The sequence below is a fragment of the Haemaphysalis longicornis genome, unplaced genomic scaffold, assembly GCF_048455015.1.
Source record: "Haemaphysalis longicornis isolate Haplotype H1 unplaced genomic scaffold, Haemaphysalis longicornis Haplotype H1 scaffold_1, whole genome shotgun sequence".
NCBI lineage: Eukaryota > Metazoa > Arthropoda > Arachnida > Ixodida > Ixodidae > Haemaphysalis > Haemaphysalis longicornis.
In genome coordinates, this window is record NW_027526203.1 from 478,518,234 (window position 1) to 478,530,595 (window position 12,362).

Genomic DNA, 12,362 nt, shown 5'->3' on the forward strand with positions numbered 1-12,362 from the left:
CAGTCATCACTTCAAATTTCACAATCTACCATCTGAAAAGATCAAGGCGCACCGACAACCAAACCTGGAACATGTACCAACACGCCCAGCTCGCAGTTCTTCTGAATGACAAGTTGTGGGCATTGTTCCGCGCACAACGAGCGCACACAAAAAATCAAACGATGTAAATACAAATACGACCCCTTCCCGCTTGTGCGGGAGCTGTGGGGAATGTCGTCTGCTGCCCCTACTGGACTGCTTAGGGACTTGGCCGCTAGGGGATTGCGCATGCGCAGTGGGGTTGTGAAAGAGGCGGATTGTGCGACGCATCCCTGGGGAGACAAACCTGGCGGGTCTACGCAACACCGAGAAACGGAGTCGAGACCAAAACGCTGGCAGCATACTGCGTACTGCGTAACGGTATACGGGGAGGAAGAAATGCTGTGCCGCCCAGGCAGGACAAATAATGCTCCTGTATATATAAGACAGAAATAAGAGTTGGCAGTCAAGAAAACCTCGGAAAGCAAAGGGGAGGATGCGGTAGGTCATTGAAACAGATAAAGGATTGGGAAAGATAGAAAGAAAGCTGAGTAAAAATGCCAGCCGGGTGGGATCCGAACCCACGACCTCCAGAATACCGGTCTGGTGCGATGACCACTACGCTACCAGCGGGGCTATTTTCCCCTCCACTTTCTGGGGTATTTACGTCAATGTAGTTTTTCCTGTGCTTGGGGGTGGTAGTCAGCGCCACTGCGACTTCTTGGGGTGAAGGGGACCTTCTTTGTAACCCTCGGGCCGTGACTCGAGTGTCTGACATGTCGAGAGTGGTCGACCAGCGTTGAACCCTCTTAAGCTCCCTATGGCACCAAGACTGCCAGAACAGAGGCCCCCGCTATGCATGTAGCGAATCAGAATAGGAAATGAGGGGCTCGTTGAAATAAGACAGCAAATAAGGGTTCGCAGTCAAGAAAACCTCGGAAAGCAAAGGGGGGAATGCGGTAGGTCATAGAAACAGATGAAGCATTGTTTGAGTCAGAAAGAAAGTGATGAAAAAATGCCCGCCGGGTGGGATTCAACCTCCCCTTTGCTTTCCGAAGTTTTCCGGCTGTACGTGACAACCTTTGTTTTAGCGGGGTTTAAAATTAGACAGTTTTTGCTGCACCAGACCGATGTTGCGACCGGGCGGGGGCACCCGATCCGATCTCCGTGGCCTCCGACATACGAGTGGTAGCGTGTATGATGCGAGCGGCCAGCCGCTGTTGCAGCCGTGAAGAAGTCCAGAAGCCGTAGGCTAACGTAACTGTTTACTTCATAGCGAGAGGTGAGCCGAAGCCAAAGAACAATGCCCCGACGGGCGAGGTTACAATACAGGACTCGAGCAGAGCGACAACATCGATTCGCTGCTCTAACAGGAATGAGTTACAACGCTTGGGCAGCTCTATTTATACCCAAAAGCGATAACGGTCAAACGCAACAAGCGGGAACACGCACAACACTCTTTCCAGAGTTCGTAAGCCGTTCATCCTCGGGCACGTTGAGTCCGAGAGAGGGGAGAGAGGAGGACTCCGTTGCGATCGACGGGGCCTCTGTGTCCTTGAAGAGCGTGGAGACGAGCCTCGTCGCCAACCGCCGAAGTTTTGAAATGCGCTGAGAGCGAAGCGTCTGACGCGGCTTTGTCGCAACTTGTTGCCGACATGATTGCGCCTGTTTTCGAAGGCGCACGAGTGGCTTCGCCGCACAGCCGAGGAGTGATGCGGGGAAGTACTGCGGCGCCGGCCGATTCGTAACAGCGACTCTCCAGTAAGTGTACACGGGCGGCGTCGTCTCCTCTTACTTTGGGCATGCCCTAAATACGCGGTGACTTCGCGGCTGATTGCAGCTTTAGTGGATGCGCAACATGCGAAAGGAAGGAAAGTGCGGGATTAGTTCTCAGCTGGGTGACTCCGTTGAATGCCGCGCCGCTGGGACACGCCTTCGGCGCCCGGAGGTCCGGTTCAGCCGCGAGTCGACGCGAGCAGTTCATATCTCTCCAAGTGGGACTCTCCGCTGTCCGCAGTTTGAATTCGACGAACAGGGTCCGCCGAAGAGGGAGAAGGGAGGGCGACTCCTCGGCGCGCCTTCCCAGGTCACGCTCGCCGCGGGAGGGCACAGCGAGGCATGATTCAGCCGATTCGGCACCTCTGTTCGGCGCTCCTTCAGACCAAGCAAATTTGTGTCGGGGCGTTCCGGTGCAACAGGACGCAGCCATGGTGCCACGCAGCCAGAAGGTGCCAGCCAGGGTTCAACTTCAGGGTTCAGGACAAACGATGAAATTAACAAGCTCCTTCGCTAAAGTTCCGAAGGTGGGTCCTGTGTTTCTTATTGCATTTGCTTGTTACGCCCGCTTCAGCCAAGGGGCAACTTAGTATTAGTAATTCCCAGCTTGTGAGCTTCTGAGCAATACTATGGAACTGGTTTTGCCATAAATGCCTATTTAGATAGTTCACTCACTTGAAGAGTTCATGGACACCTCCCCTGATAAAGCAACAGCGTCCACCGCTCATTGCCTCCATCAGCGAATCTGTTCACTCAACTTTCTTTTATGCCTCGCTGTTAGTGAGACATTCCTAGGCCTCACACACAAACTTGTCTGTGTATCTGCAGAGCCCAGCTAGTGACATGAGCGTCGCCTTCGAGCAGGTTGACCTGGTGCTGACCAAACTCGAAGAGATGGGCAGTAACGCGGAGGAAGAATTCAACAAAATATTTTCTCTATGTCAGACCAGAGCGGTAGAGTTTGGAGTGAAGTGCGAGATTCCACGGGTGGTAGGAACACAGAGATACTGGGCAAACTACCCTTGTAGTTTTGCGGAAGATTACTACAGGCGAGCCACGTTCATTCCATACATAGATGACCTGAAAGATTCCCTCAAACGGCGCTTTGCAAACCATCGGAAAACACTGCAAAGCTTGCAATTTGTATTGCCAAAGCACGCCTCCAAGGGCAAATTTGAATCTGTGCAGCCGGCCTTCGATTTTTACCTCAGAGATATGACAACAACGCATATCCTTACACTAAAAGGTAAATGGGAAATCAGGAAAATAAATGGCAAGCCATGCAAGAGGAAGAACTTCCCCGCTTTGCGACGGACGCTTAGCTGAATCGAACAAAGACCTCTTCCCGAACGTTCACACACTCCTCAAGATATTGGCAACGCTCCCAGTGACTACAGCTGCTGCAGAACGCAGCTTCTCGACACTCAATAGAGTGAAAACGTATTTGAGGACCCGGACGGCTGTAGAGCGGCTTAATGGCCTAGCCCTTATGCCCATTCATCGGATGCAAGTCAGTGTCGACGAAGTTATCGCTGTGTTTATGGAGAAACCACGACGTTTGAAAATTGCAGCGTGAACCGCTCTTTTCGACCAAGCTCTACATGTTCGTTTTTTTTTTCTTTTGCATTGACTTTTACTATACAGTAAAACAATCGCAATGCCATTCTTTAAAATTGCTTGCTGTAGAAACGAATGTTAGCATTTTGCATCTTTTGTGATTATGAAAGCATCCGTGTTTTGGTTCTTTGTGTTCAATAAAACTGATTTCCCAAATATGTCTGTTTTTTTTGTTTAGGAATTGCTGTCATAAAATAGCTCACGTTCTTCTCGTCGGCCTGTTGTTGAGACAGAGAGTGACATGTTGGGTAGCAAAAGCGTCAGACAATTTTTTTTTACATGGACAATTTTTTTTACATGCCGCACATCTCCCTGATTAGGCGCCTGATTCCTTTGCATCCCCCCTTATTTTGACACTCCTCTTTTCGTCACTGGCTCTGTACGGCCCTCCTTGGTGGAGATTGGGTGGAAAGTGCACACGCACTAGCTTTACTGCAGTGTCAAAAACGCTTTCCATCTCGGATTAACTCGCCTTTTGCGCTGCATTCCCCTTTGTTGTTCTCTTCTAATAATTAGGCGCCATCTATATTTCTGGGCAGTTGTTTTTCTTTTTTTTTTTACCATGGAAAAAGTGTTTCGAACAATTAGGCCCCCCCCCCCCCCCCCCCGAAAAAAAATCCCGGCTACGTACGTGCCTGATACGTATATATATATATATATATATATATATATATATATATATAGAAAGACATGCAGGCAGTCTACAGCGCCAAAGAAGGCATAGGGGAATGGTTAGACTATTTTTTACCGTTAGTGACGTTACATTATTTTTTTATTAATTACTTGAGAAATAAAGAAAGAAAAACACGCGCCCAGAGTGGGGACCGAACCCACACCTTTCGATTTCTTTCTGTATTTTCTAACGAGTCCCTCATTTCCAAACCATATATATATATATATATATATATATATATATATATATATATATATATATATATATATATATATATATATATATATATATATATATATATATATATATATATATATATATATATATATACGAGTAAATGAGTAAATGAGTATGAGAAAATGCACCTCTGGTTGTTGGTCGCATTACCTCCGCATTGCATACTTTACTCTCGCAATGCAGTCATTCCAACACAGCTCAGTGTCCCTGCAAGTATCGTCCCGCCGCCTCGTGCAGTGAACACGTACAGCAGGAGCCAGCCATAAGAACAGCTGGACTTGCCAGCTGGTCATCCATCCAGATACACGAAAGGGGGAAACTCACGTGCCGCGCTCGTCGGGCAGGATCTCTCCGCTGGAGTCAGGGCTCGAGCTGCTTCCGGCCCAGAAGAAGGCGTCTGCGGATCAGGGAGAACGCGCTGGGTCACCACAGAATCCAGGGCTGCATTTTCAATTCCCTCGCGCATTACTCGACCCAACTTATTGGCTAGCGTCGAGGTGCACCCGCAAACAGTGGAAACTCTGGCCCATCAGAAATGCCTCAAAGAAGCGCACTCCCGTGGACGGAATCACGTGGTTTTTCAGGGGCAACGTATAGGCCTTCAGCTATTGCTTCAAAGCAGTGGCGCCGAAGCGCCGGCCCAGCGAGGTCTAAAAGTAGGTATGCAAAATAGCAATGAAAGGCGGCCGGCTCCCGGAGAAAGATTTCCTATGTGCGAAAAATACCGTCAGAGAGCGGTAACTGCGTTCGCAATTGGAACGCGTGCGGCGGTAACGTTAAACTACGGAATCGCATCATTAGGAAGTTTTAGCATATCGTTACCGTGTTTGCGTTACCGTTTACCGTGTTTGCGGGACCCGACTGCGCAGCGCGAGAGTTACCGCGAACGGTAACTTACCGGCACAGGCTTCACCGTCGCCAGCGGCTTCCGGTAACACGGTAAACGGTAACGCAAACACGGTAACGATATGCTAAAACTGCCCATTTTTTCAGTCGACCAAGTTCCCCAATAAGTCAAAATATCAAGTTTAGAGTTCATTGTTTCAAGGAAGATACCAATGTCATCTAGCTTGTTTCTCATGCTCCTGGCATTTATATGCATCAAAGCTAACCTACAACCGGGGACTTCCTCTAGGGAAGGAAGCCCCCGGAGACAGCGGGGACCAAATGTCTGGCTGGCATCCGGGGGTAGAGATGTAAGCAGTTGAAAAAAAAAAAAGCGTTAGAAAAAAACAGGTTTTTCATGTGTGTGTGCGTGTGTTTTTACCCAGGGTAATATTTAAAAAAAAACAACTTCTCCGGGAAATTCGTTGTGATGCGACCAATCTGCAGCGAGGGAAACGCTTTCTGAAATCAATGTTTTGAGATGAGAACGTGTGGATATTTTCAGAGCGGAAGCTCTGCTGGGACTGGTGTGATGCGCGGCATGCTGAGCTGCATGAACCAGTTATATTCCTGTCAGTGTAAACGGAAAATTTCATTGGGAACTTGAGCCTTCTAAGTGATTTGAAGCCGCAAGCGAGCGACTATCGAAGACTACTTCGCTGCCGGATCGCGTGCTTGCGGGGCCGTCACGTTCGCCTGCCACGCGGGGGCACGCGTCCGGACAATTCTTGTTCCGTCCCGGCACGATGCAGGGTCAGTGTCACGCTCGGCTACGGCTCTAGACGACCCAGGTTCAAGTCCTATTCGAACCCAAATAAGTTTCTATGTACATTGTATTTACTTATTTTCTTTTTACAGCGGCCGTAATTTGGTTTAATTACTGTAGTCGCCAGCAACTACGGCCACTTTTCGCATATGATGAGACACCCCCCTTAAGAACTGTGCCGATTTTTTATAGATCTATGCGGAATAGTCTTTCAATTTTTCCTATTTTTCTGAAAAAAAAAAAAACGTGAAAAGATAAGAACCTGTTTTTTCACGCCCCTCAAAATTTCACGAAAACTTATATCCTGCGAGAGGGGGGCGTTATAACAACTGAGCGAAACAGTGAGCGCAGCTGATGCTCGTGTTCCACTATCCAAGCCGTCCCTCCCTGCCTGCGCCTATATATCTCATACTTTATTGACAACAGCGTTGTTTTCTCTTTCGTTCGGGGAGGACGGATCGATTGCGCACATTGCTGCCGACAAGACCCAGCTATTTCTGACGCAATGATAATGCAACATGCTTGCCTGCAACTGGATTCAAAATGAGCCGACAATCGTACAGATACCCCCCTTTCTATCGCCCCGTACAAGGCTAGTATGCTGGCATGGTTGTCTGTTTCAGTCGCTGCAGCATGTGTAGACGCTTGAGCATAAACACATTGTACTGCCCCGGATTACCCCTCCAACTTGATCAATGTGCGTGAGCACTCATTTTGCGCATGCGCGTCGGTGGGCGACGAGCAGCTGTCGACGTCCACGCGGTCCCGTTGCGTTCCCCTTCCAGTGCCTAGCTAGGCACTGCTACGCGGCCCCGACAAGATGAATGTGTCCAGCCTGTATGCACAGCCGCGAAATTTAATTCCTGTTATGAGGTGGCAGTTGCTCGGTCGTTCGGCACCGAACCGGCCTTCAGTTACCGTGCATGTGGATTGTCATAATTTAGGATTTTGTGATGTCCCTGAACCCAACAACGACTCTCGAGATCGACCACTACTGAGCATGAAATCTTGAAACTCATATCGCCAGCCCTAAACAGAAACATGTCCTTCACCTGTCGATGATCAAGTGTTACAAGCTGGCCGTACGCCGCAATTTATTGGCAAAGGGGAAAGGGAGGGAAAAGAAATAAACCGACAAAAAAGATGACGAAAAGAAGAACAGCAAAAAACAACGAGCGAACTAAAAAAAACGCGCTTTAGTTAACCTTGGGATGACTCATTTTTAGAATTGTTTTTTTCATGTGCCGTGAAACACTGATGGTCATCGTGCTTTGAGCAGGCATTAAAGCCACGTCATACTGCTGCAACGTTTGCGACAGGAAAAGAATTCCCAGCAGAGTTGCTATCTGATGGCGGGCAGAAATAGCGGCCTAACTTCATCGCACCGCCCCCAACCTTCAAACGCAATGGGCATGGGAATTCAGTATAGTCTATTGGGAAAATGTAACTACCGAGTTGCTATCCTCTCCGACACGGCGCGCGCGTTAGTCGAAGAGCCTCTTTGAGAAAGGAGCAGGCTACGCTGCAGCTTTGGGACGCAGTGAAGAAATGGGCCACGCAGTAACGGTGGCGTTACTAGAAGAGTAAACTGGCAGTACACAGAGAGTATTAACATGAGCCATAATGCTACACTGCTTCACTTCGCGAGCTTTTCTCACCAGGCCCAGCGCCATCGTACGTGAAGTTGTAGATATAGAAGGCGCTCTCGCTCGCCGCATACACTGCGCCCGACACCTTGTGCTGGAGCGTCTGGAGGTGGCCGATGAACTTTCCGTGGTAGTCGGCGAGGGCTCCCCCTGCACAGCCGCGCTCCGTGTCAAGCGGCAACGTGGACACGGCTCGTTAAAAGTCACCCCCACTGCCCCCACATGACGTCTGTAAAACGCTATACAAAAGCGCACCCCCTGAAAAAGAAGAGTGGGCCGAGATCCGAAGAGGGCCGTGATTTCAGATTCTCACGAACAATGGCCCCACCTTCACGGCACCAAAATACTCCTCTACTTGAAGACTTGCACTTGACTGCACAGTTCTTTGAACATGTGTTGGAATATTTCATTGGGCATCCACCACATTCTCCCTCCCTCTCGGGTGCAACAGCCAAAATAGGAACTGCAGCAATTTTCGGAGCAGAAAAACACAAATTTGGAGCAGGTTACGGAAAAAAATACCTTCATTTTGGAGCACCAAATTCTAAATTTGGAGCAGTTTAACAAGAAATATTACTTGTGTAGTACAAAACAAAGAATGCAAGACATTCAACATCAGCAAAATCATGCTTTATTGTCAGTGACTAGGTGCAGCAAAAGTGACCAAAGAATTCTCGCAGGAAATTGGAAGGCGCGGTGAATTTGTACGAACCTGCAAAGCCCATTGTTTCAAATTACAGGACCAAGCAAAGAAACAGAAAATAAGAAAAAATAGTATACTTGCAAGCATTTTTATTTGTACTTCAAAGGGCTCTAATTTATTGTCCCGTAGCCAAAGACGACGCAGTTGTCTTGAAGGAAAAACAAGTTTCTTGGAAAAACCAGTTTATTGGAGCGAACTTGTGCTACCCTAACAACTCAAAAGAATACAGAGGCGGCGAAGCAGCAGTCAACAAAGTGTCGTGCGCAGGCGAGTGTCGGCGAATCGAATCCCGCGGCATCTTCTCTGCGGGCATTTATCTTGCGGCGCGGGTGTTTCTCGAACCGTCGTATTACATCGAGAACACTGTACATAGATCAAAGAAGACTATTCTAAGCTAATGAAGTTAGGGCGAAACATTCTTCCTATCAAATGAGATAACCCGTGCGGCATAAGAAAGAAATAATGCAACACGCGCTTCACTTAAGACAGAGATAACACAACCCGGCGCAGCCGAGTGGTAAAAACAAAACACAAACAAAACCAATGCATAATTCGCGGCATTACCCCTCCCCCCTCTAAGAGTGCATAGACCCGATGCTAAAATGAAACGACAGTCCTAACAACCAAAAAAAGTCCGTCATCTTATGTAGTAAGGTTTCAGGCGAACTACGTGGATGACTTCGGGCCGCGTGCGTCGTCGTGATGTTCCAGAGTCACCATCGGGGTTCACCTCGTATACATAAGTTGGCCAACACGCTGTAGAATCCGGTATGGTCCGAAATACCGTCGCAGAAATTTCTCACTGAGTCCGCGTCGTCGGATGGGAGTCCAAACCTACACACGGTCCCCTGTGCGGTACTCGGCGTCTCGGCGTCGGAGCTTGCAGCGTCCGTCATCCACCAGCTGCTGGTCCTTTGTACGAACTCGAGCGAGCTGGCGGGCCTTCTTCGCACGCTCAAGGTACTCTTTACGCCAGCGTTGAGGTCGTCGTTTTCTATGTGTGGAAGCATGGCTTCAAGCATCGTAGTCGGCCGTTTTCTGCAGACAAGCTCGAACGGTGTCATCTACGTAGTTTTCTGCATAGCCGTGTTGTACGCAAACGTGACATACGGATGGGCTTCGTCCCAAGTCTTATGTTCAACGTCTACGTACATTGACAGCATGTCCGCGATCGTCTTGTTGAGACTTTCCGTTAGCGCGTTCGTTTGGGGGTGGTACGCCGTCGTTCTTCGGCGATCCGTGCTGCTGTAGCGCAAGATTCCTTGCGTACACACTAAACTTTTTTACACCCTTTTAGCCAAAAAGGGTGTAGCATAAGTGGAAAAAGGGTGTTGGGAGGCCTTTACACCCTTTTTCTCGAATCTCAACACCCTTTTCCTAGCTCTACATTTTTGTGTGATAAAATGAGTGTTGGTCAACTTCAACACCCTTAGTTTTTCCATGGTGTTGAAAGGGTGTGGAAAAGGTATTCAGCTGTTCATTGAATAAGGCCATGTTTGGATGCATAATAGCACTGTAAAGAACAAGACATCCCCTCATATATTCCTCTACTCGCAAAAAAAAAGAGAAATTTTCAAACGCAAAAAAAAATAATTGCTCGTATGCAATGATCGTTCGTTTCTATATGCGGTGCACCTAATGCCCCAAGTTTAGCTTTGGCACGTGAATCACCAATTTGAACCTTCAACATTAAAAAAGACTAGTCGTGTGGCGAAAGGGTCTTTACCGACTGCAACACGGCTTTCTGTAGGTCGTTGAAACGGTGTGAAATAGGTGTACAGTTGCAAAAAAAGGACAGCGGAGCTGGGGGTCGACCTAGTTTCTTCCGCTGTTGTTAAGTTTTGCTATGTTTGCTAAGCTTTGCAATGTTCTTGCTAAGCTAGGATGACCGCTGAGGGGTGAGGTCAAGTTTAACCGGATTTTACAAGGCTGTTCCAGTGCCCCCCCACTGCCAGGGGATCCAAGGGGGAAACGAGCTAGGTCGGCCCCCAGCTATGCTGTTTCTGCAGCCTTGCACCACTATTGCAAGCTGCGCCAATTTTCTTGCCTTTTAGAATATAAAAAAGACTAGTACCTTTGAAATGGTACAGTAAGAGCTGCGCATATGCATACGCCCCTTGTGCTCGCACTCTAACTAGCTCGAAAGCCGACTTCACTGTTACAACACCCTATCTGCGGTGGTGCACCCTTAACAGGTGCCGCAGTTCTTTGTATTCTTTTGCTAACGCCACCGAAACTAGCTCGAGCTTAAAGAGCTTCACTGGTAATAAATTATGCCAATTCATGTTGCTTTAAACATCGTGAGGTACAAAACAACCCCCGCTTTTAGAAAATGTTCAGTCCACCCGTGTAAACAGGTACAAATTGCCTCCAAAGTTGGAGGTCTCTTCACCTTTTTTCTTAGTAGCCGGTCTTTTCTTACACCCTTTTTCTCACATCCTTTTTCTTAGTTTGAACACCCTAATTTGTAGCTTTACACCCTTCTTGGAAAAATGGTGTTGAAATAATGAACACCCTTTTTGAAGGGTGTTGAGGTGGCCGGGAAGATTTGTTTGGTATTTAATAAAATTCTATAAGTTATGGAACACAAAAACTACCTTGTAATTAAAAAGTTTTTGCAACTCCGCGTGTTGATTTGTATATTCTCATAGTAAAATCCATACTTCCAAAATTAGCGCTAAAATATGTTTTTTCGACAAGCCCACCAACTCGCTCGGGGGGGGGGGGGGGGGGGGGCTTTTCTCTGCTGGATATAAAAGCAAGAAGAGCACTTTTTTCTAAGTATGCACTCCCTGTACCGCTTGCATCCCGCTGGTTTTCTTGCTCAATTCATTTGTGTTCCACCTGTAACTTGTGCGTATTGACTGTGTTGAATGCTGCGCGCTCCGCCGATTCACATTGCCACTGGGCATACCATCACCTTAAAAAAAAGGGTGTTGGCATCCTCAATACCCTTTTTTAAGGGTGTTGAGCTCAACAACCTTTGTTTATCCGTACACCTTTTTTTTGCCAAAACACCTTTTAAGGGTGTTAGCCATGAGACAAGATTTGTACACCCTTTTCGGCCAAAAAGGGTGTAAAAAGTTTAGTGTGAGCTCCGCAGTACGTTCTAAGAAATCGAGGAAGTATTAGAAGAGTCCAACAGCCATTCTACTCTTGTAAGCGTTGGCGCACTCCCCTCGAAAGCTTCGGGGAATTGGATGCAATGTTCGCTCCCCATGGGAGGAAGAGCAATACTGATTGCGTACTCTTCTCGTGTGGGGCGGAGTGCACCCCAGTTCCGCTCCCGCACCAGTGAAGAGTAAACCTGCGCATCGTCTGCCCCTGTCCAGTACGAAGAGTAAAATTGCCATTTCATTCTTGTCCAGTGCGGGAGTAAGCATGGAGATGCACTCCTATCATTTACGCACACCAAATCATCAGTGATGTGTTATGCATACGTATATATTATATAATGCAGTCTAGTAAAAAGCGCCCGATTACTTCCCCCACGCATTCTAAACGTTCAAGAATATGAATATGACTCGGCCATGCGTTTGGGGGTGGCAAAAAGCAGAATGCAGCAGTTATGGACCTCAAGAACGGACAACGGCGGGGCATGGAACATATTACTCGCGCACGCCCATTGCGAGGACGCACGGGTCGGCGTAGCGGGTTGCAACAACCGCCTCCCAATGACTAGCCAGGTAGGCGGCGCAACCAATGCGGTATGCATTCCAATGCAGTAGACTAGTGCGGGACTCTGCCGGAGGGTAGGACGATCGTGCTAGGTGCGTGAGACCCGCTGGCTGGTTTTGAACCGTCTGGACGATGCGCGATGTTCACAAACATGAAAAAAGCCGGCAGACATCCAGACCAAAGTTGCGGGATTGAAACCCGGCCGCTGCGGCCTAAATTCCCTGGAGGCGAAATACAAGGACACCCATGTGCTGCGTAATGCCAGTGCACAGTAAAGAATCCCTGACGGTCGAAATTATACGGAGCCCTCCTCCACAGCATCTCTCATTAAACAAAAACAAAACAGTCCAGAAACATTTGCAC

At 48.2% G+C, this 12,362-nt stretch overlaps 1 protein-coding gene across 2 annotated transcripts in view; it reads right to left on the reverse strand.

Moving 5' to 3' along the window:
• Positions 1–12,362, reverse strand: part of LOC144156309 (protein Skeletor, isoforms B/C-like) — a 219,706-nt gene that overhangs the window by 159,147 nt on the left and 48,197 nt on the right. For both annotated transcript variants that reach the window (XM_077688286.1, XM_077688285.1), the window contains exons 2-3: positions 7,631–7,768; positions 4,646–4,718 (exon numbers count right to left, since the gene is read on the reverse strand). In XM_077688286.1, the coding sequence (XP_077544412.1) occupies positions 4,646–4,718; positions 7,631–7,768 (211 nt within the window). The remainder of the gene's footprint in view (positions 1–4,645; positions 4,719–7,630; positions 7,769–12,362) is intronic.